Source organism: Phacochoerus africanus, chromosome 8 (assembly GCF_016906955.1).
Source record: "Phacochoerus africanus isolate WHEZ1 chromosome 8, ROS_Pafr_v1, whole genome shotgun sequence".
In the NCBI taxonomy this organism is placed as follows: domain Eukaryota; kingdom Metazoa; phylum Chordata; class Mammalia; order Artiodactyla; family Suidae; genus Phacochoerus; species Phacochoerus africanus.
In genome coordinates this window covers 120,067,828-120,094,454 of record NC_062551.1, presented here as the reverse complement: position 1 = coordinate 120,094,454, position 26,627 = coordinate 120,067,828, and the positions used below count along the sequence as shown (strand labels likewise).

Below are 26,627 nucleotides of genomic sequence, written 5' to 3'. Positions count from 1 at the left end.
GATTGGAACAGTGGGCTCCCAGGGACACATAGCATAAATGACCCCCACTCTGCAGGGCCAGCTCGTCTTCTATATATTTCAGCCACCAAGCTTATCAGGAGCCCCTGAACTTTAGCTTAAATCTAATTAAAATATTCATTTGTGTATGGAATGCTAAGAAGGAATGAGAAAAGGTCAGACAAAATGCTGACTGTAGGCAATGCAAAGGGATGTTATGACTTGTGATGCCCACAGAGCACTCCTCCAGGCACTGCAAGGCACCTGCTCAACATTATTCCCTCTTCCCAGGTCCCCAACAGGACCTTGATTTTTTTTTTCTTCAGTATGGCAACATCACAGTTAAATCAGTCACCTCCCTGGATCCTTTGCAGCTAAGGCTGGGTTCAGGTTTTTGTTTTCCTGATTAAAAAGAGACAGACCCAGGGGGCCAGGTCTTTTGCCTTTCTTCCCTCTTTCTGCCTAGAATGTGGACGTGGGGCTCGGAGGAGCAGCAGTAGGACGTCTCGTGAGTGTAAGGAATGAAGCCACATAAGGATGGCAGCATGGAAGACAGAAGAAGCCTGAGACCTGGCTCTGGGTGGCAACCACCCACAGCCAGCTCCAGTGCAGGAGGCATTTATGGGAAGGCAGGGGTTCCCTGGAAATCATTATCCCTTGGCCCTCCCATCTCTACAGTCCCCATCATTCTAGGAGCCTGCAGACATGCCTGAGCAGGCCCAGTTTAACTGAAGCCTTTGTGCAAATGAGAAAAAGATGCCCACCTCCGGGAGACATCACCCCATGGCAAACAGCTTGAGAAGCACCACTCAGATTTCAGCTCTCCCCCTTAGCCAGAGTCCATGTGCAGCAAGCAACCCGCACAGCCCCCTAGGTGGTGGCCCTGAGCATGACATGTCCTTGTCCCCATTCTCGGGATACACCAGTGGACACACCCACATGCTCCCCTACAAGTTTGGAAGAAGCCAGTGGCTGGGCATCCTGAGATAATGGGGAAGCTGTCCCCATAGGTGACTCTGCATGTTTTCAGAGCACTTCCACCCACTGTGCAAAGGAAGCTCTAAGAGTTAAAGTCGTATCTGAAATGGAATTGTTCTATCTCTGAATTGTATCCAAGAGGTATTTTAAATGCTGTGCTTCATAATGAAAACAGACTCCACTGGAGGCTACTGGCCCTTCAAGTGCCCTGGCGACTGTTCTGCCCTAGATGAGGGATGGGTCGGGCGAGGTTGTCCAACTCCCTCCTTCCCTCCCACAGCCACCCAGCGCAGTGTCTGCAGGAACAAACCAACGTTCTCCGTGCCCAGAAGCACGTGTCTGTGTCTAGGGACTAGGAGTCACCAGTTCTGATCCATTTTCAATCCTCTTTCGGGGTCAAAGCCCCAGATCAGTAAGAAAGACCTTTACCTGGTCCTGTAACAGTCACCATTGTCTGTTCCACAAAGCCTATCATGCCCCCTCCTTCATTCCCGCATCTCGACCCTAAGACCAACCCCGATGCCAGCCTCCCAGAGCAGCCCACCATGGCCTCCTGTTTCCAGCTTTTATCTCGCCCCAACCCATTCATCCTGCTCTTGCTGAGAGTCTTTCTCAGACACCCATTTCTTTATCACACTTCTTTGATCAGAAAGACATTGTTGGAAATGAGAAAAATAGGAAATTGGTCAGTGATGGAGAGGGAAGATAAAGCAGAGAAGACAGAGTGTTCCTTGTGAAAGAAGTTAGGAAATGCTAAATGACCCTCTAAAGGCATCTGGAAAGGAAGGGCTAAGATGTGATGGGGCAAAGGTGGAACAAGGGTTAGGAAGATGACAGGAGGAGATGCTTTTGGGCCCGAGATCAGAAAGCTGTTTTAAGTTTTATAGGAGACCAGACACATCCCGAAAAACAACACATAAACAAGGAAACACAGCCCCCAAACCTCCTGAAACATCAACAACAGGGCCAATAATGAGACACATCAGAGACACATCATATTCATGGATAGGAAGTCTCAGTGTTGTAAGGGTGCTCATTATCTCTCATCATAAAATTTATATATAAATAATTGGAGTGCCCATTGTGGCTCAGCGTTTGAGAATCTGACATAGCCTCCGTGAGAATGCGGATTAGATCCGGTGTTGCCGCAAGCTGTGGTATAGGTCACAGATGCAGCTCAGACCCCATGTTGCTGTGGCTGTGGCGTAGGCCAGGAGCTGCAGCTCCAATTCAACCCCTAGCCTTGTAACTCCCATATGCCACAGATGCAGCCATAAAAGGAAAAAAAATTGTATATAAATACCATATTTTTCAAATGATTCTAATCAAATTCCAACAAGATTATTTTTGGAATTAAAAATATATTCTATAATTGGGAAGGATACACAAAAAATAACAGTGACTACTACAAGGAAATAAGATTAGGGCGTGAAGAACTAGAGGTAGTTCACTATTTGTCTTTCAAATTTCAGTAGTTAGTAGAGTAACTAAAATCCAGTTATAAAAAATACTGTCTTAAAACTAAGCTAAACCAAGATGTATTTCAAGAAAAAAAAGTCATACTTTGGTGCAGGGAGGAGTCAATATTAGAAGTTCAGTAATAAACATATGCTTTTTTTGTAATTTAAAAAGCAAACAAAAAAGTGACAAAGTTGCTGTTATGTTGTATGTATAACTAATGGAACAGAAACTCAGGCTGGAAGGAAATGCATAAGCTGCTTGGTAAAAATAATGTGCATGACAAAAGGAAAAAAGGTTATTCTTACAGTGCTCCACATTATGTGACAATTAAAGAGGCTACTCTTCCCGCCCCTGCCAAAAAAAATTCTAAAGTTACTATGAAAGAATATATGTGTAAAAAATCCATAAGTAAAAATATATGTAATATCTATGCAATAAGCTATAAAAACTTATTATAAAAGTGATATGATTAATGTATAGCACTGGCACTAAACAGCTACAATGAGAAGAGAACAGAATGACAGTAGAGAAAAAGCTCGCATACAATGATCGAGGCCATTTCAAACATCGGCAAGAAATGAATAAATAATTGGAGTGCCCATAATCCATCATGAAAGTCTAATTCTAATACAGAAACAAAGAAAGTAACTTTAGGTCAAAAAACCCAATATGGTAGGTTAACATCATGACAGACTAGCATGACTGACATCATCCTTCTTCAAAAACAAACAAACAAAAAACAGCAGGAAGCAAGAACACAGGCTTGTGTGGGAGAGGCCAAGAGTCATCATGGTTGGACTACACTACACCCCATGAGACCCCTTTGCTGACTGGACTCTCAAGATGGATTAGCAATGAGCTCTTGCTGTGTAGCACTGGGAACTATGTCTAGTCACTAATGATGGAGCATGATAATGTGAGAAAAAAGAATGTATACATGTATGTATAACTGGGTCACCATGTTGTACAGTAGAAAAAAAAATTGTATTGGAGAAGTAACAATTTAAAAAATTAAAAAAAAAAAGATGTTATCAGTGACGGTCCATGACAGCAAACTGAGCAGATGCAGAAGAGGCTGAAAAGGAAGCTCCATCTTCCAAGTGTCTCTGCTGGTTGGCAGGGTGTCTTCCCATATTTATTTATTTTTTTGCCTTTCTTCCATATAAATCTCATTTCCTTAAATGGATATTTCCCGAGTGCCTGCTAGGCGCATACTCCCTGAGTGGGGACATATTTCATGGAGACCAACAAAAATGCATACCTGTAGGGGGCAAGGACGCCACTGACACCAATGGTCAGATGTGGGGCAACAGGAAATATCAGTTTCTGCATCAACTCTCTGATAAAAAGGTCAAAATCCACCAAACCTCTGCCAGGTCTCAAGAACTCTCAGAAAGGAAAGGATGCTGATGGAGGCTCTTGTGGGTTAGGCTCCAGGCACAGGATGCTGGACTAGAGGTTGGCTGGAAGCGAAAAGTGGGAGCAACTGTCTTTGGAGTGACAGAGTTGTGGCAGCAGAAGAGTGGAAGTGAGTTAGGATCAGGGAAACCAGGGTGGAGATGTCTCTGAACATGCAACTTTCTCAAGTATGTCCAGAAGTGTTCAAGGTAAAAGAGACGCTTGATAACAAGGGTTAGGAAGATGACAGGAGGAGATGCTTTTGGGCCCGAGATCAGAAAGCTGTTTTAAGTTTTATAGGAGACCAGACACATCCCGAAAAACAACACATAAACAAGGAAACACAGCCCCCAAACCTCCTGAAACATCAACAACAGGGCCAATAATGAGACACATCAGAGCCACATCATATTCGTGGATAGGAATATTCTTTAAGGGGCAGGGGGCACACTGGGAAGAGAACATTCTCCTTTTTTTTTTTTTTTTTTTAAGGCCACACTTGTGGCATATGAAAGTTCCTAGGCTAGGGTTCAAACAGGAACTATAGCCATTGGCCTACACCACAGCCACAGCAATGCAGAATCTGAGCTGTGTCTGCAACCCACACCACAGCCCATGGCAACGCCAGATACTTAACCCACTAAGGCCAGGGACTGAACCCGCATCCTCATGGATACTAGTCAGGTTCATTACCACTGAGCCATTACGGGAACTCTCAGGCTCCTGTTTGCTTCCAGAAAGCCTAGTGAGCTGAACTTGTGAGCAGAACCAGGCGATGACACCCAGCACCTCCTTCAGAGCTACAACTATCAGGGAGCCTCCAACATGCCAATAGTTGCCTTTCCAGAAATACTGTCTCTAGAGAAATGCTTCAGGCTTGGATGGAATGCAGGGCTTTTGTTTGTTTTGACTTGGCCAAGAAGACTGCAGGGAGATGGGAGACAATACAACAGCCAAAATGGTGAGGGAGAGAGGGAGAGGGAGAGGGAGAGGGAGAGGGAGAGGGAGAGGAGGGAGGGAGGGAGAGAGAGAGAGAGAGAGAGAGAGAGAGAGAGAGAGAGAGAGAGAGAGAGAGAGATTACCCTCTATGGAAAAGATGGAAAAGGACACTGTCAAGGAGAGAAGAGACCTCTTAGAATGGAGGGGCTGGAAAGAGATCACCAAGGCAATTCAGCTCCTTTCTCCCAAGCCGTCCAAGAGGGCTGAGAATCTATTTCAGGAAGCAGAAGTAAGGCCCCTCCAGAAGGAGGCTTCGAACAGGCAGCACCCGAGGCCTCAAGAGTCACAGAATTTCTGAGAAGCATATGGGAGGTACTCAATTTAAGCAATGGATTCCTGGGAGTTCCCATTGTGGCTCAATGGGTTAAGAACCCACTAGTATCCATGAGAAGTGGGGTTTGATCCCTAGACTTGATCAGTGGGTTAAGGATCCGGCATTGCCATAAGCTGTGGTGTAGGTCGCAGATGCAGCTCGGATCCTGCATTGCTGTGGCTGTGGTGCAGGCTGGTAGCTGCAGCTCTGATTTGACCCCTAGCCTGGGAACTTCCATATGCTGCAGGTGCGACCCTAAAAAAGGAGGGAAAAAAAAGCAGTCATTGCTAACTGCCAAGACTTTGGGGTAAGGGCTGTGACTCTTCCTGCAGCTCTCAATTCTCCTGGTGGTCAGTTTCCTGGGTGGGTATCGAGCTTCTAAAATCAACCAGCTCTGAGAGGTAGGGCCCTGCAAATCAGCCACTCCAAGGGGCGGAGAATCACATACAATAGGAATATTTTCTGGAATAGTGAAACCCGATACTTAGGTCCACTCAGGGGACAGTGGAGCAATACCAATCCTGAGGCAGAGACTGATGACCACACGCCTGGCAGGGAGGAGACATCTAAGTCAGATTTGGGGACAGAACAAATGATTGCCTCCAAGAACAAGTGTTTTATAATCTGCAAGTAAAGAGACATACTTGATTCTGAATGGTTACTGGGGTGAGTGACAACTGCCACATAAGAATGACCACAACCTGATCTCATTCAACATCTCAAAGAAAAGACCACCACTCTGACTCATAATCATTCAGTTTTGGAAAAGAGAAGGGTGAATATTCAAGCAGCAGTTAGGGAAAGGTGGAAGGAAAAATTTCAATGCTAAACAACAGTCATTAAGCCTACAGGCAAATTTTAAATCTTACACTGGAACCTCAGGAAAATCATGTGAGACAAAAGAAAGAAAACCAATAGCATAAAAAAAAAAAAAGGGAGTTCTTATTGTGTCTCATTCCTAACGAATCCATCTAGCAACCCTGAGGTTTGATCCCTGGCCTCACTCAGTGTGTTAAGGATCCAGCATTGCTGTGAGCTGTGGTGTAGGTCGCAGACATGGCTCAGATCTGGTGTTGCTGTGGCTGTGGCGCACGCCAACAACAGCAGCTTCTATTAGACCCCTAGCCTGGGAACCCCCATATGCCTTGGGCGCAGCTCTAAAAAGAAAAAAAAAAAAAAAAGGTAGTCCTGTTACCACACAAGCACATTCCCCACTGCTGCCCTGGGTCTACTCGACAGCTGCAGGATGTCAGGCACACAGGAGCAGGCCTGGTTTCTCTCTTTTTAAAAAACCCATAGGCAAAAATAGGCTCAGAGAGGTTGACCGACTTGCTCATGGTCACACAGAGGAAGAGTTCAGACCAAAAAATTTAAAATTGCAAGTAGCAAAGCATGCAGATCACTGAGAGGACAGAATCTTTTTTTTTTTTTTTTAATGGCAAGATTTAAAAATCCACTGGGGATGAGCACGACAAAGTATTCAGAGCTTGAACGTGAAAGTATGCAGAATAAAATGGAATCAGGGATCACATGAACAGACCCAGGAGCCTTGCAGGGTAACTGAAAATATCCAGAGCAGCAAGTCATCCCAGTGGGTCAGCAGGGATCTGACACACTCACAGCCTGGCGACCCTGGCAAGTCACGGAACCTCTTTGGGACCTATCTTTTTTTGTTGTTGTTGTTGTTGCTATTTCTTGGACCGCTCCCTCGGCATATGGAGGTTCCCAGGCTAGGGGTCTAATCGGAGCTGCAGCCACCGGCCTGCGCCAGAGCCACAGCAACGCGGGATCCGAGCTGCGTCTGCAACCTACACCACAGCTCACGGCAACGCCGGATCGTTAACCCACTGAGCAAGGGCAGGGTCTTTGGGACCTATCTTGAAGGGTTGTTGTGAGGATGAAATGAGATGAAGGATGTAAATCAGACGTCAGGCAGAAGTGTCTGCTAGGACTACTAGAAGTGTATTACTAGTATTGATACCTGTAAAGTACTTAGGACAATGCCAAGAAAATAAGGCTTTCCAAGAATCAGTTCTTAGCTCTTTTCATCACCAATAACCCTCTTTATCATTTTTTTTTTAAATGGCCACACCTAAGACATATGGAAGTTCCTGGGCTAGGGGTTGAATCAGAGCTGCAGCTTGCAGCAAAGCCAGAACCTTAACCCACTAAACGAGGCCAGGGATTGAACCCAGATCCTCATGGATACTAGCTGGGTTCTCAACACGCTGAGCCACAACAGGAATTCCTATCATTTTTAATCTACTGACATTGTATTTTAAAAATATATGATATACCAATGTGTATTTTGCCTAATTTTTCATAACTGATGCTTCTACCACGTTTACTGATCAAAGGTGCCGACATAAATAGGAATGTCAGATTAAAGCAGTGTCCCCACCCTGAATAGTGACAGTCCCAGGGGACAGTTCAGGGACTTGATACCCAATTTAGCCTGCAGAATTGCTTCCCAGTACATGGACAACTTGCCCAGGGCTTCCTAAATGACTGAGAAGAGCTCACGGGTGCTCACGAGAGTCTGCGCAGACCCCCAGGCACAAGAAACCCCAAAGTTGGAAGTAGATCTGGAAAGTGAGCATGGCCTGGGACGGTACTGAAGATCTCTTTGCAAAGGAGATGGCAACGCACATCTGGGTTTCTGTTTTTAAGGAGGAGAATATCACGGTGATTTCCACATGCTAAATCCCCTCTGAGCCTAGGAGACTGGACTCCAGGACTAATGAAAAGGGGAGTGCTAGAAAAAGAAGAGGAATCTCCTTCTTTGCCAGGCATTGTGGCTGCCTCCATGGCTGAATGGGCAACCATTACATCTAAGTCTCCTCTAACTGGGAGAAACTCAGTATCATTTATCCAAGGAAGAAACATGTCTGATCAATCTACTGATAATTTCTGAAGGAAAACCAGAAAACACAGTTTGTTTAGACCAGTGCTTTACAATTTGGGGTGAATAACAGAATCCCCAGGGGCCCTCTGAAAAACAAGGATGCCTGGGTCCCATCCTCAGATATCCTGATCTCCCTGGTCTAAGTGGGCACAGGGTCACAGAAGTTCTAAAGATCTCTGTACAGCCAGAGTCACTGATTTAGACTTTCAAAAGGTCTAAAGACTTGAGATGGGATTGTTGGGTGAGGAGAAAGGTGTTTTTCCAAGAAGAGGAGTATACAATAAGAAACAAAAGGCAGTAAGAGAACATTTCTTAGGACACAAAAAATAGGGGTTCCCCACCCCCATCTCAAGATACAGCAAGATCTGGTCCTGCCATTTTCAGGAGTGATATGGGGTAAAGTCCCACTGCTGCTGACAATGCAGGAAGTTTTCACCGATGTTAAAATGAGCCTGACGTGCCCATTGTCAAAGTCATCTCAGTACTGGAAGCTGAGCTGCGAGTTACTGAGAAACCGTCCTTCACACTCAGGGGTTAATGAGCTTTGTGAGCCTAGGGTTGGGTATAGAGGACTCCTGAAGACACAGCCCACATTCTGTCACCGCTAGCACCATGCAAGCAGATCATGGGTGTGGTCCTTGGAAATAAATCAGAAAACTTTTGGAGTTTCCGCTGTGGCACAATGAGGTCGGTGGTATCTCTGCAGCACCAGGATGCAAGTTCAATCTCCAGCCCAGCACAGTGCGTTAAAGGATCTGGCAATGCCAGCTGTGGCTTAGGTTGCAACTGTGATTCGGATCTGATCCCTGGCCCAGGAACTCCCCCAGGGGGTGGCCAAAAATGAAAAAGAAAAAAAAAAATTCTCTTCACAACAGTCCTGGGGCTTCTACCCTGGCATGCCATGATAAAATGGACCAAGGTCAGAGTTCCCATCGTGGTTAACAAACCTGAATAGTATCCATGAGGATTCGGGTTTGATCCCTGGTCTCGAGATCCAGCATTGCCGTGAGCTGTGATGTAGGTCGCAGATGCGGCTCAATCTGGCATTGCTGCAGCTGTGGCATAGGCTGGCAGCTATAGCTCCGATTCGACTCCTAGCCTAAGAACCTTCATATGCTGAGGGTGCAGCCCTAAAACAAACAAACAAACAAACAAAAACCAAAAAAAAGCAAAGAGAGGGGAGAGGAGGAAATGAGCAGGGTAAGGAGAGGAGCCTGAGCAAAGCCTGTGGAGGCCTGCAGTCCAGGCAGGTGGACAGAGCGTGACTTTTAGAAGTTTTCCGTAATGCTGCCACGAAGGATCACCCTTTTGAATTTCTGAAGAGTCATTTTACTAGACATAAAGGATGTTGTTTTTTAAAAAGTGGATATTCAGCACACGGAACTTGTCATCCCAGAGGGTGCTGTGATTAAAAATAGAAACTGGGCTAAGGACATGATTTAGTCTGGGAACTCAGAGTCTTGGAGAATACTGCTAAGTTTGAGAGCATTTCCATGAAAGGCGACGGACCTCTCCAAACACTTGTCAGCCTCACTGTCACAGACCTGGGGGCTGGCTCAGTGAGGCACCAGTTCTAGAAATGGTAAATCATTCCTCCTCACTCCCTGCTAACTCCCAAATGAGTGGCGCCACAGGATACTTTCAAAACTGTCCGTTGAGAAAGTGACAATGACGGTGATGCCACGGTAAAGATTTCATAAAGATGTGACCACTATGGAACCTTGCAGTCCTGTGACAAGGGAGATGGTGATACATGAGGGAAAGCATTAAGGCAAAAGATGGAACAACAACATAAAAGCCAACTAAAATCTAAATAAAGGCCGGAAAAACCTTGCGTTAGGAATATAGTTTTCTGAAGCACTGGCCAGAACTGGCTTGCTTATTGAAAAGTTTAGGAAAAAAAATGTTAATCTCCCATAATAGCCCTTGGAGTCTTTTAGAGCAGAGGCCAACTGTAAAATAGTTACATTTCTGCTTTTTTTTTCTTTTTTTTGGGGGCGGGGAGTCACATCCGTGGCACATGTAAGTTCCCAGGCTAGGGGTTGAAGCAGAGCTGCAGCTGCCAGCCTCCACCACAGCCACAACCATGCAAGATCCAAGCCATGTCTGAAACCTACACCACAGCTCACAGCAATGCCAGATCCTTAAGCCACTGAGTGAGGCCAGGGATCAAACCTGCAACCTCATGGATACTAATCGGGTTCCTAATCCGCTGAGCCACAAGAGGAACTTCCCAAATAGTTACATGTCTAATGTAAATGTATTTTATCTAGTACCCTAACCAGGAAATTTTAAGAGGGAAAGAGAGTGCCCTTAATCATTAATTATGCTGAGACCTCAGGCATACATCAGGACTGTCCTGGATACACCAGGATTGTGCTCACCCCAGTTAAGGCCCAAAGTTGTGTTTGGAATTTCGAGGTAGAATTCAGGTTTGCCAAGGGTGCTGTTAAATAAAATAACATATTCCCTTTCGACATAAACTTGATTATAGGGTAGGAAGACTTTCTTCTTAGGAGAATAAAACAGAGCAGGGACAGAGGAGCCAAGACAGAAAGAGGGGGTGGGGGCCATGCTTTCCGCTCCTTGGTGCCTCATTTTTCACTTTAAATCAACAGTTCACAGCTTTAAATGAGTCCTTGGGGAGCTTTTCAAAATAACTCAGGCTGGGGCTTATCCCAGGTGGAATAAACCATCATTTCTAGATTTTCTTAAAAAGTCACTGCTAATAGTTTCTGAAATGTTTCAAAACTTCACGGTAAATAAAGATGAATGAATTTCTCCAAATCCAACTGCAGCACCCCTCCCCATAATAAGGATAATGAACCCAGGTGAGTAAGACAGCAGTGGGTCCCCAAAGGGAAAACCAGGTCCCCTTCTTGCTTCTGGTCCCCTCTTCCATGCCACACCTGCCCTCATTTCTCTGGGACCTTGGATATAAGAGCTGCCCTTTGGGAGCTGGATGAACTTGGCTGCCCTATTTTAGGCACACAGGGGTGGAAGGCCACTTCCCGGAGCTCCCCAGAGTGACGTCAAGTCCATGGAGGGTACCTCCTCGCTCCCAGGGGCCCCCTCCTCTGGGATCATTTTAACGATCTCCTATGCCATTCTCCACATCTCAGACCAGCAGCAGGAACACAACATGAGGAAATTTAGCACAGGGTTTCTTTCTCTCTCCACAAAACATAATTAAAGTCATCTTACTAAAAAGCTATGTATATTTCCTGCTGAGAGAAAAAAAAGGAAGAAAAAAAAAAAGGAAATCAGTTCCAAAAACTACTCGGAAAGAAAACCCAAAAGCACGCTTTTCTGCTCTCATGACTTCCCCCTAAGTGGCCACCCGGGTCTTGGATCTGCCGCATGAATCTCTGGCGGTGACTTGGATGGGGATGGTCATCGCCATGCCCTGTAGCTCTGGTCTGGTCTAAGTCTTCTCGTGGAAACTGAAACGGATTCCCTTTGCTCTGTGCTGCCTTGTGAAGTCTATTTTTTTTTTTTAATGTGCTCTACTGTGTTTAATGAAAAACATCTCATGAGCCAGAATTCAGAAGTGGCTGTTTACTGCTGAGTTGTATGAAAATCAATCAAGGAGTAGAAGTATCTATCCGTATTGGTAACATATGCTAACAGTCAGCTCTCCAACTTGCATTCTCACCTTTTGCAACAGCTGTAAGTTAGCCCCTGCTTACATTTCCTATCCTCCCAACGTGGGCTCCTGCTTCCCACTCTAGAACATTCTGGAATCAGTTGGATACATTTTTCAATACATTGCATTCCTCTTAGGCTCTCACTTTATAAAAACCAGGCAAACATTTGTCCTTTTATTAGGCAATAAAGGATGTTAAGAAGTTGCTACCTACTTCATGCAAGAATGGAACTTGGGATTAATGAGAGGGTCCCAAGCTGACTCTTACCACCACAGTGGGACCAAGAGAAGAGAGGGTGGTGAACGTCCATGCTGGGTATTTGCTCAAGGAAGCTTTCAACCTTTTCATTTCCTTTGTAAAAACGAATTCTGAAGTACCTTTAATGCCAGAATGTTACTATCTTTTAGTCTTCCCACCCCAAGTCAGCCAGCTTCCCCCCAGCAACCTCCAAGGCTGGGGTGCAACCAGGGGAAGCCCAGAGGGTTCAGGCAGCCAGAGGGGCCCGTGCAAGAAGGATGAAGAAGACGGGCACCTAGATCAGCGGGTTGGAGGGTGGTGGGAGCCAGGTCACATCCTGGGCAGCTCCAGGGCCACAAAGACTGCTATTTTCATCCCCCAGGCCAGTCTTCTCCCATGCCTGACTAAGAATTGAAGGGGGCATCTGGCTGGCTCATCACCTCATGTGACCAGGCCAGGGAAAGTCAGGACACAGAGACACCGAGAGTAGATCCCCCACATTAGTCCCCTAGGTGTCATTTTCTAGAGGGGATGGGTAGGGGGGGTCTTCTTTCAGCTGGAGGAGAGGACTGATGGGGCATGACTTTCTGTATTGGATCCTAGCAGTTTGATCTGTAAACAGGAGAAAACATTAATTCTGACATGGGGGGTGGGGAGGTGGGTCTGGAAATTGTTCGGATTCACATCCTTGCTGGGACTCCTCAGAAATCAACGCAAGGGTAAAGGCCAACTCAGGAAGAATGTCAGGGAGTTCCTGACCCCCTGGAACAGGTTTTAACACAGAGTGGACTCGTTACAGCTCCTTACCTAGCCTTTCAGCATTACTCCCTTGCTTGGCGCCTTGTCTGAAGGGCATTCCTGTCCCAAGGATGCTGCACATACTTTTGGATTCAAAATCGGTGCCCAACTGGCAGGTCAGGGACCTCAAATCAGAAAGCTTTACCTTTATTTTTAAGGGCTGAACCCGCAGCATATGGCAGTTCCCAGGCTAGGGGGTCCAATCGGAGCTATAGCTGCCAGCCTACACCACAGCCACAGCAATGCCAGATCCTTGACCCACTGAGTAAGGCCAGGGATCGAACCCATGTCCTCATGGATACTAGTCAGGTTCATTTCCTCCATGCCACAACAGGAACTCCCTCAGGCAGCTGTAAACTTACCCAGAATAATGCTTAATGGAGCAACCCATGGAGCTGGAATTAATTCATGATAATCAGTTCTTGCCCGTTTAGTCTAAATATGCTTTACAAAATGTTTGCTCATACCCCTAGTTCCAGAGAAGAGGGTCTTAAACCTGTTTTAAAATGATAATATAGGAGTTCCCGTTGTGGCACGGTGCTTAACGAATCTGACTAGGAACAACAAGGTTGTGGGTTCGTTCCCTGGCCTTGCACAGTGGGTTAAGGATCCAGCGTGGCCGTGAGCTGTGATGTGGGTCGAAGACACAGCTTGAATCCTGCATTGCTGTGGCTATGGCATAGGCCAGTGGCTAGAGCTCCGATTAGACCCCTAGCCTGGGAACCTCCATATGCCACGGGAGCGGCTGAAGAAAAGACAAAAAAAGACAAACAGGAGTTCCTGTCGTGGCGCAGTGGTTAATGAATCCGACTAGGAACCATGAGGTTGTGGATTTGGTCCCTGGCCTTGCTCAGTGGGTTAAGGATCAGGCGTTGCTGTGAGCTGTGGTGTAGGTTGCAAACACGGCTGCATTGCTGTGGCTCTGGCGTAGGCTGGCGGCTACAGCTCCGATTCGACCCCTAGCCTGGGAACCTCCATATGCTGTGGGAGCAGCCCTAGAAAAGGCAAAAAAAGACAAACAAACAAACCAAAAAAACCCTGATAATATACCCAGAATCACAAGAGTTTTTTTTTTTTTGAAACAATGCTTTAAGATACGTAAAGGGGACATTATTAATGCAGTGAAATGTTAGAAATAAAGTCTGTGATCCAGCATCATACAGCCTCTTCATCTGGGTTCATAAACCAGGACTTTACCTCTGATGCCCAATAACTTCATGTAGAGCTTTCCACTTATAAAGGTGGGCAGAACAGCTCTGTTAAAAGTACCACAATGCCTCCAGGGTCCTCAAACATTTATGAAAAATAAGAAATCCAGATATGTGTGTAATGTTTACAAGATGCTAACTATATGGCTAGTTGGAAACATCTAGATCGCCCGCAGCAGGCTGACTCAGCTAGGGGGTTATCTAAAGAAGTGGCACATAGATTACTGCCTTTGTGAAAAGCACTGTGTGGTTACAGCGGAGGTTCAAACTATTGCTATTACTATCAACCATACTCAACGAAGATAAGACTGAATAAAGACATCCCCTGGATGCAATCGGCATGGCTGATAAATTACCGAGTCTGTGCTCCTCTAGTTAACATCAACATCTGCTGTCAGCCCTTGCTAACATTCCCCGAATAAACTTTCTGGTTTTTCCTCCAGGTTATTGGGTTCTTTAAGAGCTACTTGCCTAATGGTGTTAGTAAGCTGCTGTCTGCATTAGCTATGAAGGATCCCTTGCTCACTTAGCTTACACACTCAGCTGGGAGCCCAGAGAGCACCGTGTTCAAGGTCAGATTTTTATACCAAATGCCTTTTTTAGCAAAGAGCAAGAGCAAAGAGGAGAGGATTTTATATGCAACAAATCTCTTCATTCTACCCAACAGCTAAAAGTAACTCTTTTGCAAGAATCATGCTGGATGCTAGCGGTACCTTAGAGACGGACAATTCCTTTGATTTAGACTCAAACAGGTGCTCCAGCTTGGATGTGTCCACCTTGATAGGTTCCAGTTTTGACCACAGGAATTCTCTGCAGCGGCCATTGTTCTTACACGGCCACTCAAAAGGCCGCACTTCATTCCAGAACAGACGGATGGTCTTCTTTTTCTTGGTGAATGCTGGCTGACCCCTGGGTACCTGGGGCCACCCTAAGCCCTGAGGAGCATTGAATACTGGAGGAGGAGCCAATAAATTACCGGGAACTGGAGGGGGAGGCACACTGTCCAGCAGGGGTGGAGGGGGCGGGGGTGGCAGACCCAAAAAGGTGGGAGGGGGTGGGGGAGGCGGCCCTGGGGCCTCCGTGTGACCCAGGTCTACATCCAGGACATCGACGTCATCCTCCTCCCCCAGGTCAGTGAAATCCATGTCTTGGATTCTAAGTTCCCTTGGGTTGGCCATGAGCTGGTCCCAGATGTAGTCCGATTCCGTCTTGGGCTGTGCCGACGTCTTCTCTGCAACCTTGTCATGGAGCTCAGTGTCCGGGGAGGGGGACCCTCGCCCTAGATCCCCACTGTTGAACTTCTCAGCAAAGGCTTTCACGCTGCCCCGATTGTCCAGACAGCCAACGTCCACCCTCTTGATGCTCTCATCCTGGGCCAGAGAGTTGGCCTGCAGGGTGGATATCCTGCTGGCCAGGGTGGCTACTGCCTCCGCCCCCTGCTCGGTCCTCCGGGTCTCGCCCTCTCCCTTCTCCTCATCATCCACGGGCTTTCTGTTATGGGCATACAGCATGTCCAGCATGAACCGTTTGCTGGTGAGGATGTCGCCACACTGCTCATTTACACTGGCATCCTGAACCCCTGCGGACCACAAACCTGAAAGGACACAGGAAGCAAAAAATGAGGATGTGGCACGGGCTTCCACACCACGGGAAAACCAAGCAGGTAATATGTGGGCATTACACATAGAGGGATTCAGGATGACACGGAATGCATGGTCATAGCTGACAAGATGTTCTTGAGCAGAAAGAGGTGCCATATCAAAGTGCCATGACCCACTCTAGGACCCAAGGCTCACACAGGTATGACAGTGCTTGTGGCTCTGGTCTAGGCTCATGGGAAAAATTTCCCCCACTTTTCCTATCCATGATGGTCAGACCCACCCAGGGTAACTAAGGGGCTTCTGCCCTAACTACACACAGGAAGGAAAGGACCTGCTCCCTCACCCACAGCAGGTGTTGGAAAGATGTAGAGTGACCTCCTTTCTCCCACTACTCCACTTCTGCACCAGTGAAGTCAAAGTGCCTGGGGAAATGCACAAACTGTGCCATTGGTCATACTTTAAGTTCATGACCATCAGGGGACCCTTAATGCTGCCCAGCAGTCCCATGTGACTTCTAGGTGACTTTTCATCTCCTTTCTCTCCTTGCTTCCTCTACCTATCTCATCCTCTGCAGGCATGGCCTTGCCTCCTAGTTCAACAACTTAATAGATAAAATCAAAGGAACTCTTCCAGCATCCCCATTCTGCCTCCATCCTCCCACCTGGACCTTAACCCTGACCATGACCTCTGTCTTGTGACCAATGATAAGCTACCTCTCTTAGTAGATGTCCTTCCACTTGTGCATCTGGAAACCACTCCAGCAATTCTCTGTCTTATGTCTCTCGTAACCTTCACACTAGGCCTTTCTACTGGCAAATGAACACAGTATAATTTCACTACCCCCCAAAAAAAAACCTCATATGATTCCCTGTATTCATCCAGGTATAATTCAAAATTTCTCCTTTCTTTTAAAGTAAAGCTGCTTCACGGAGTTCCCCTTGTGGCTCAGTGGTAATGAATCTGACTGGTAACTATGAGGACTCAGGTTCAATCCCTGGCCTCGATCAGTGGGTTAAGGATCTAGTGTTGCCATGGGCTGTGGTGTAGGTTGCAGATGTGGCTCAGATCCCACATTTCTGTGGCTGTGGTGGAGGCTGGCAGCTGTAGCTCCAACTTGACCCCTAGCCTGGGAACATCCATATGCCATGGGTGTGGCCCTAAAAAGACAAGAAAGAAAGAGAGAGAGAGAGAGAGAGAGAGAGAAAGAAAGAGAGCTGTTCTAAGAGTTGTTTTGCTGTCTTCAATTTCTTTATTCTCTCTTGAACTCAATGTAATGAAGTTTTTGCTTCCTTTCAAAGATGCTCCTTCCCTGGTAACGAATGACTTTCCTGTTGCACTAGACCCAGCTGTCTCTACCTCATCCTGACGTACATCCTTCACTTGGCTTCTAAGACATGGCACTCACCTGGTTTGCTTCCTTTTTTCTGACTTCTCCTTGTCAGTCTCCTGTGTTGGCTCCTCCTTATCTTTAACTTTTATGTGTCCGTGGACCTCTTCTCTCCATCTCTGCTCACTGTCTTAATAATCATCTCATCCAGGCTCAAGGCTTTAAATACCACCTTCTGCCCTCACTCCTATCCACTCACCGATCTTGCTTCTCTGGCAGTCATTTCCTGCCTCAGATGTGTCAACCTCATCGATCTTGCTGCCAATTCCAAAAACCTCAGAGTCATCCTTGATGCCTGCTGTTCTTTTATCCCACACATCCAGCACAGCAGGGCATCCTTCGTGTTACAGATTCCAACCACTCCTCTTATCAAAACAACTACCACAAACCTGGTCCAAAGCAGTATGGTTTCTTGCCAACAGTATTGCAGAGAGGCCCTGGCTGGTCTCAGCTTCCACTCCAGCCCCACTGCTACAGCCAGGTTTTGAGGGTTTTTTTTTTTGTTTGTTTGTTTTTTTAGGGCCTCACCTGGAACATATGGAAGTTTTCAGGCTAGGGGTCAAATCGGAGCTGCAGCTGTTGGCCACAGCCACAGCCAACACTGTGTAACCTACACTATCTAACCTGTGTAACCTACAATGTCTGTAACCTACACCACAGCTCATAGAAACACTAGATCCTTTAAACCACTGAGTCAGGCCAGGAATCTAACCCGCATCCTCAAGGATGCTAATCGGGTTCTTAACCCATTGAGTCACAATGGAAGTACCTACAGTCAGTTCTTGACTGCCCCTTCCCCAAACAAGTACCGATGGATCCTTCAGAGCCACATGATGGGTTCAAATGTCTAATCATATCTTTCTGCTCAGTCTTCTAAAGGCACCACATTTCACTGAGACAAAAAGCCAAAGACCTGGCAATGTTCACAAGTCATGCTCGATCCCACCTTAATTTTCTTTCCTCTACCACCACCACTTTCATCACTGCCACCCCAGATACACAGACGTCACCCTCTTCAGCTACAGCAGCTCCCTGCCATTCCTAGAACTCACCAGGTGTGATCCAGCCTCAGGGGCTTTGCCCCTCCTGTGACAAACCCAGTTAATCATGCAATTTACTTCTCAACTTCCTTTAGGGCTTGCTCAAATAGCATCTTATCTACTTGATAAACTGTGTTCTTCACTGGAGTATAAACTCTACAAGAGCAGGGATTTGGGTTTGTTTTATTCCCTGGTGTATCCCCAGCATCTAGACTGAATAAATGAATGAATGAATGGCTGGTCAGGAATGTCTTTCCTCTAAGTTTGCTTCCTAAGGGCCAGCAAGGCTGGGTGGTGGGCATTTCAGGATGTGAGTTCTGGCAGATATCCAGGGCCTCCGTGGGTACTTCTTTGAGGAGGGAGCAGGAGACCTAGGCCTTGGCCATGAGCATCAGGAACTTCCCTTCTATCAAAGACCAAGAGCCCAGCCAAACTGCTGGAGGAGGACCCTGGTCTCTCCCTGATGCTGTGTCTTCATCTTCAAAGAGGTATTTCCTGGGCAAGCACAAAGGGCTCCTGGTTCTCTGTTTCTTTCCGGTGTCCTGGTTTCTAGGCTCTGGTCAACAGTGGCCGAAGCTCACCAAGCAACCAGCACCATAACAAGAAGCGCTTGAGCCCTCTTGCAGGTCACACACACACACACACACACACACACACACACACACAGGCAATAACCATCATCAAAGAGAGGAAGGTGGCATTTGAGGACACAATGGAAAAAAATCTCTCCAGCTGGTCAGACAGTCCTGTAAATAGGGAGACTGCTTTGATGCCAGGAGGCTGTGGCTGATAAAGTGCCTGAATCTCTCTCAACAGACTGCCTCACTCTCTCCATTTATTGGAAAATGTTGGCAATTTCTTATCTTGGCATCTGGGAAAACAGCATAATCAGGTAATATTTTAAATGCTGGATTTCTCGTTTATTTTCTTCATTCATTTAGTTTTTTCTTTTTTCTTTTTTTTTTAAATTGTTACGTAGGGTGCTTCTCTGTCCCTATTCATTTCCTTTGGTCTGAAGTCTACCTTATCTGAAATTCGTATAGCCATTCCTCCTTTTCTCTGATTAATGCTGCCATGATATCTTTTCCCAACTTTTAATTTTCCATCTGCCTATACCATTATCTTTTAAATGAGTTTTGAATAGACAGCACTGTAGTTGGGTTGTGTTTTTAATCCACTCTGAAAACCTCTATCTTTTAATTTAAAATAATTCTTAAAAAATAAATTATTAATATCTTCGGGCTTAAGTCTGCCATTTTACATGTTTTGGTTTTTTTGTTTCAGTTTCTTCTTTCTTGGTCTTGGGTGGGTAACTTGAACATTTTTTAGAACTTCAATGCAATTTCTTTATGGTGTTTTTGAATACCCTGCTTCCATCAATGTTCTTAGCGGTTGCTCTGGGTTTACAATATACACATTAACTTTGTCTATTAGTATTGATGTTTGACTCCTTTGAAGGGGAGAAACCTGATTTCCATTTAGATCCCTTGACTATCCTACCTTAAAAAAATATAATTGTCTTGGAGATCCCGTCGTGGCGCAGTGGTTAATGAATCCAACTAGGAACCATGAGGTTGTGGGTTCGGTCTCTGCCCTTGCTCAGTGGGTTAATGCTCCGGCGTTGCCGTGAGCTGTGGTGTAGGTCGCAGACTTGGCTCAGATCCCGCGTTGCCGTGGCTCTGGCGTAGGCTGGTAGCTACAGCTGCAATTAGACCCCTAGCCGGGGAACCTCCATTTGCTGTGACATACAATGAACATTACATATTAAATAAAATTTTTTTCTTCCATCATGAGATATGATTTAAAAAACACATGAGGAGGAGTTTCCTGGTGGCCTAGGGGGTTAAGGATCCAGTGCTGTCACTGCTGTGACTCAGGTCACTGTTATGGCGCAGATTCAATCCCCGGCCCAGGAACTTCTGTATGCTGAGGGCACAGCCAAAAAACAAAAAGAAATGCATGAGGAAATAGATAATTAAAAAAAAAATTACCCCTATTTTTACCCATTCTTTTGTTCTTTCTTTCTGGAATCCTAAGCCTTCTTGTGTCATATTTTCCTGTCTATTCAAAGAACTTTCCTTAGCTCTGCTTTAAGGCTAGGTCAGCTAGTGACACAGTCTCTTAGTTTGTCTTCAACTGAGGATGTCATTATCTCCCCTTCACTCTTAAAGGCTACTTTTGCTGTATTTATAATTCACGGCTGACAGTTCTACTTTTTAGCACTTTATAAATGCTATGACTCTTCCTGATGACTTGCGTGGTTCAGGTGAGAAATGTGCCGTCATTTGAACTGGTGTTTCTCTATACCATGTCGTTTTTTTCCTACTGTCTCCCAGGATTTTTTTTTCTTTTCAGTTTTTAGTTTTCAGAAGTTTGATTATCATTTGTCTCAGTGCAGATTTCTTTGCATTATTCTTCTTAGGATTTGTGCAGCTTCTTCAGCCTGTAGGTTTATGCTTTTTGCCAAACTTGGGAAATTTTCAGCCATTATTTCTTCTAATATTTTTCTCAGCACTGCCCTCTCTCTCTCTCCTCCTCAGACTCTGATGAAATGAATGTTAGTTCTGTTGCTAGAGTCCCGTGGGTCCCTGTTCAGTTTTTCAATATACTTTTCCTCTGCTATTCAGATTTGGTAATGTCTTCTGATCTTTTTTTTTTTTTTTTTTTTCAGGGCCACACCCACAGCATATGGAAGTTCCCAGGTCAGAGGCTAAATCAGAGCTGTAGCCGCTGGCCTACACCACAGCCACAGCAATGCCAGATCCGAGCCACGTCTGCGACCTACCCCACAGCTCACGGCAATGCTGGATCCTTAACTTGCTAAGTGAGGCCAGGGATCGAACCCACGTCCTCATGGCTACTAATCGGGTTCATTACTGCTGAGCCACGAGGGGAACTCCTTTTTCTGATCTGTTTTCAAGTATATTGTTTATTTCCTCTGTTATTGCCAATCAACTACAAAGCATGTCAAGTATCTTATTTCAGTTGTATTTTCCAGTTCCATAATTTCCCTTTGGTTCTTTTAAAATATCTCATATTTCTTTGCCAAGATATTCTTTTCATACATTTCCTCAGGGCTGGTCACTGTTCACTGGAGCGTTATTATGATGACTGCTTTAAAATCTTTGACAGAAGATCCCAGCCTCTGGCTCATCTCAGAGTTGGCATCTCTTGACTGTCTTTTCCTATTCAAGATGTGACTGCCCACTTCTTGACATGATGAGTGATTTTTGATGGCATCCTGGACATGTTGCATCTTATTTGATAGGCTTGTTGGGTCTTATTTAATCTTCTCTTTAAGGAGGTTGTCACCCTTTTCAGGGGCAGCTTGCAGGTCTTGGTGCCAGGAGATGTTTGGCTCCCTGCCGGATCTTACTATCACCACCCAGGAAGAGGGCTGGCTCACACTCCTTGATGGGTGGGTGGAGGTGCGACACCCCCTGGACCCCCACAGCCGTCTTCCCAGCGAAAGTGGAACGAACGCTGACTCACATTGGCTCACTGCCTCCAAGTGAGGTAAAGCCGCAGCTTCTCACCAGTCCCCACGGATTCTGGGTTGGGGGGAGCAGAAGGTAGTATAGTCTCACTTCCAACCACATCATTCTACCTGGTTTATGCTGGCTAAGGACGGAGACTCAGCTACCTGCTGGGTGCACCCTGTCGTCAGGGAGAAGGAGGGTGGTCATGGGGATAAGAGATTGCTATTAGTCCTCTCCCCACTCCTCTTTAAGCCTCCTTCCTACTGAGTGGTGGTGAAGGCTCAGATCTCCACAGGACCCCACAGACAGCCCCCTGTTGGGGAAACTGGGATCTACTTTTTCTCCCCTGTAGGGGATAGCCTATGACGCTGTCTCATAGGGCAAGTCGAGTACTACCTACTTCTACTGGGCAGGGGAGAGAAAGATTGGTTCCCTTCTGAGTCCTGCTGACAACACAGGGTTGAGGGGGAAGGGACACCACTGTCACTCCTGTTTCCGTGGGATGAGGGTGTAGAGAAGGATACCTCCTCTTTGGTGTCAGTGAAGCCACTTGTTTGGAGGATGAGGTGGGACAGTGAGCTTGTCTAGAATAGAGACAAATTCTCCATTAGAGCTTGTCTAGAATAGAACATTCATTAATAGCCCCAAAGATTTTCGGTTCAGTTAGGCAATTCTTTGCCCAATCCTTTGACTAAGAGATTTTGCGTGAAGCTTCAATTCCATGTCATTCAAGTCCAAAGCTTCCTAGGCTGTCTGCCTCCTTCTTTCCTCCTTTCAGAGTCCTCCTCTAATTGGTCATCCTATAATGTTCAAGGTGTTGATATTTCAGTGGTAAGAGGGAAGACCTGGGAGCAACAAGGCTTTTCCACCTTAGCCAGACACCTTTTCATTCATTTATTCACCAGTGGTTTTGTGAGCCCCTACTATCTCCTGGGCACCCAGCCAGGACATGAGGACTCACAATGAACCAGACAGACATCCTCATCCTCACAATGCTTATGTGCAAGTAGAGACAAAGGGCAGTTGTATATATAGAGAGAGTAACTACAACAAAGTGCGATGAATGCTATGACGAGGCCCTTCACACTAATGCCCATGAGTGGAACACACAAAACAAACAAAAAATAAAACCACACATTTGAAATGAGTTGAGTCTCTTTCAGGTCCTACAAATTCATTTTTGAGGAATAGGTATAACTGTTAGAAATAAGACTGGGAATCACTTTTTTTTTTCTTCTTATTAGGGCTGCACCTGCAGCATATGGAAGTTCCCAGGCTAGGGGTTGAATTGGAGCTGCCAGCATGCACCACAGCCACAGCAAAATGGGATCTGAGCCTGATCTGCGACCTATACCACAGCTCATGGCAACGCTGGATCCTTAACCCACTGTGCGAGGCCAGGGATCAAACCTGCATCCTCATGGATACTAGTTGGGTTTGCTACCACTGAATCACGACAAGAATGCCTGGGAGTCATTTTGATTGCCTTTGTGATGTAACAGAACATTCTGAGAAGTGCAGAATATGATGACAAAGCTTTTCTGACTCTAGAGCTGCTTCCTGTGAGCAGTGGAATTTTTTAGGAACTAATAAGCTACAACAAATAAACATGGTCACATCTCTTAACAGCACCAGACTAAAGGCAAAAGTCACTGCAAAGCTCTAATTATTGGACACCTCCAGCTTTTGGTAGGAAGTTGATGGTTCTTCACTGGGAGCAGAGTTTCCATTTTTGGAAAGTTGTCCTTATTTGGAAGAATATTGGGCCATCTGATCCAAGAAAGTTCTGCTCCCTGGCTTATTTTTCCTAATCTAACTTGTTGATATGTTTTAGGCCTGCTAAGTCTAGTTATGATGAATAGTTTTTAAAGCTATTCATAATAAATAAACCAGGAGTTAAGGCCAAACTAATCAAGCAGCCTTACCATGTACTATGCCCATAATTACATTAAATGTGAATAACAAGTAAAATCTGAGAGTCTAACTCTAACGTGACTTTGAAAGAAATTAAGTATCAATATATGTAATCCTTTTCATACATATCTTCAGCCAAACAGACACATGATTTTCAGGGCAATAATTTCCAAGATGTGAAGTTCCCGTCATGGCTCAGCAGTTAACGAACCCAACTTATATCCATGAGGACACGAGTCTAATTCCTGGCCTCGCTCAGTGGTTTAAGGAACCCACGTTGCCGTTAGCTGTGGTGTAAGTCACAGATGAAGCTTGGATCCCGAGTTGCTGTTGCTGTGGTGTAGGCCAGTGCCTTCAGCTCTGATTTGAGCCCTAGCCTGGGAACCTCCATATGCTGCAGGTACTGCCCTAAAACAAACAAACAAACAAAAATTCCTAGGATGTAAACGAGGTCTTTCATGCCCTTTTTTACTGTATCACAGTGACCAGGCAGAGATCGATAGAACAAAATCCAATAATACAACTGTGAAAATTCAAATATTAATCGTTTAGACTAATCCACTGCCTGACAAGTTGCCTTAGAGACATTGTGGCTTCACTCATTCATTTATTTATTCAGTCTTCTTTCATTTGTCTGGGCTTCAGATACAATGTATCCTTAATGTGTGAACTAATAAGCCATGCATGGCTCATGCCACCAATTTGCAGGTCTTTGTGGGGTTTTCATGCTGCCCCTTGGGCTTAAGATGTAGGCAACGTGACTCTGCGTCACTATGAAGCTTAATAAAGGCTGGCCCATAAAACTTGCCTCCACTGGTGAGGGGTGTTCGTCAAGAGAGAAGGCTTCCTGCTACCCTGACAGCACCCAAGTCATGGGTAGGAAAACCAACTCCATGATGGCCCACTGAATCATAATTCAAATGATTATCTGAATCGTTTACAAGTTCTGAAGTCCTCTGTGGCACCCTCCCAGAGCTCCTAGGGAGGACTAAGATTCCATTTGGTCCCTAATCATAACGTCACCATGAAACAGGTGAAACGGAATGAATGTCGCGTAAAACAGCATAAAGGCATAATTCTGCAAGAAAAAGCATGAGTTTATATCAAAGAGAAGAACAATCCTGAGTGAACTGTAGAAAACTATCTAAATTATGACATTCTGGTCGTGCACATCAAATTGATCTCAGCACACTGTGAATGGCCACCTTTTGGAAGTACTCATATGATTTACTTTGTTTTTTTTGTTTGTTTTCTTTTTACAGCCGCAACTGTGACATATGAAGTTCCCAGGCTAGGGGGTCTAATTGGAGCCACAGCTATAGCCTATGTCACAGCCACAGCAACACCAGATCTGAGGCACATCGGCGACCTATGCCGGAGCTTGCAGCAACCACCAGATCCTTAATCCACTGAGCTAAGCTGGGGATTGAACCCACATCCTCACAGAGACAACGTCTGGGCCTTAACCTTCTGAGCCAAAATAGGAACTCCTCAAATCACTCATTTTAACAAAATTTGTTCTGGTCTGAAATGTTCAGTCATAATAATTTAACACACTTCACTGAAAAAACTCTTTCAAGGGAGCAGATAACAACATGACACATCTCCAAATTTAAATCATAAAAAAAAAAGCCCACTAACTATTAACAGTTCTTTAGAAGGAAATGGGGAATTTGTCTTCTGGGGCTTATTCCTCATGAAAAGTCCCTTGTCGCCCTTATTATCAGGACCTTTTCTCACCTGTAGAATTGATGGTGCAGCCACACAGCAGAATATGGGGGGCCCCTTCTGTGGGGCTAGAAGCTGCTGGCTGGCTGAGTGTGGCCCCATTCTCCACCTCTAGCCACACACCGGGGGACAGTCTGGTGAGTGAGCTGAGCCTGCAGGTCAGCTCAGAGGCCAGTGAGTCAGGTCCCCCACCCCAGGTCCCCTGCAACGTGTTCACTAAGAAAAGGGGCTTCCTTACCGGTACCCCTGTCCCGGGAGAGCTTGTCCTCCTTGTCCTCCCTCTCCAACGTGCTGCTGGAGGATGAGATGCTGGAGGCTGAGCAGTTGTCCCTCTCGTTCACCGCTTCATTCTGCCTCTCCTTCTCGCTCAGGGAGGCTTGCTCTTCCCGGTCCCGCTCCAGGGCCTGCTCCACCTCGCTCTCCGCTCCCGTGCGGGCGGGGGCTACTTCCCCCCTGGCCTCATGGGTCACGTGCCCTACCTCTGCCTCTGCTTCCGGTTCTGCCCCTGGGTGGGGCTCAGGATCCCCGGTGCTCACTGATGGAGACAAGAGTGGAGACTTTCATCACAACAGGACTTCCTTGGAAGCACTGAGCAAGGGTGAGAACAGACATGAGGCTGATTTCTCTGTGCTCTCACATGCAGGCAGAATTCTAAACTGGCCAAGATTCCTGTCCCCTGGTTGTTCAATCAAACACAGATTGAGACACTGCTGGGAAGGGGCTGTGCAACTGGTATTCACATTTCCAACCACTGGACCTTAAGATACGGAGATTACCCAGGTGGGCCTCGTCTAAAACAGCAAGTGTTTTCTTTTTCTTTTTTTAAATTTAATTTTATTGGAGTATGGTTAGTTTGCAATGTTGTATTAGTTTCAGGTGTACAGCAAAGTGATTCGCTCATACACATAAATCCATTCTCTTCCCCTTATAGGCTATCACAAGCCTTTGAGTAGATTTTCCTGTGTTACACAGTAGGTTCTTATTAAATCATCTATCTTATACAGTAGAGTAAAACAATGTTTTCTGATCAGCACCAGAAAAGGATGTCAGAGAGATTAGAAACACAAGAAGTATCTGATATATCTGTGCTGGCTGTAAAGACAGAGGGGCCCATGTGACAAGCAGTGTGTGGCCTCTAGAAGCTGAGAATGACTCCACAGGTGTTCAGCCAAGGAACAGAGAGGGACCTCGGTCCTGCAAGCACAAGAAGCTGACTTCTGCCATCAACCCGAATGAACCTGGAGGTGGATTCTTCCCAGGGTCTCCTGATAAGAGCCCACCCAGTCACAACCTTGACTGTGGCCTTGTGATAACCACCTCCCTTCTCCCCCTCCTCTGTCCAGAATCCAGTTAGCCATGCTGCACTTCTGACCTACGGAAACCATGAGATGATAAACACAGTGCTGTTCTAAATAGCTGTTTGAGGTAACTTGTTACGCAGCAACAGTAAACTAATACATGATCCTTTTGCCTCTTCAGGGAAAGAGGAAAAAGAAATCTGTATGAATGAAGCAGATAAGCAAAGAGCAGCCCAGTG

General features: G+C 45.9%; 1 protein-coding gene across 6 annotated transcripts in view; it reads right to left on the bottom strand.

The window, feature by feature from the left end:
* The window catches only part of FHOD3 (formin homology 2 domain containing 3), a 556,170-nt gene that overhangs the window by 60,156 nt on the left and 469,387 nt on the right, over positions 1-26,627 (bottom strand). For all 6 annotated transcript variants that reach the window (XM_047794147.1, XM_047794143.1, XM_047794144.1 and 3 more), the window contains 2 exons: positions 25,329-25,625; positions 14,655-15,535 (listed from right to left, as the gene is read on the bottom strand). In XM_047794147.1, coding sequence (XP_047650103.1) covers positions 14,655-15,535; positions 25,329-25,625 — 1,178 coding nt within the window. The remainder of the gene's footprint in view (positions 1-14,654; positions 15,536-25,328; positions 25,626-26,627) is intronic.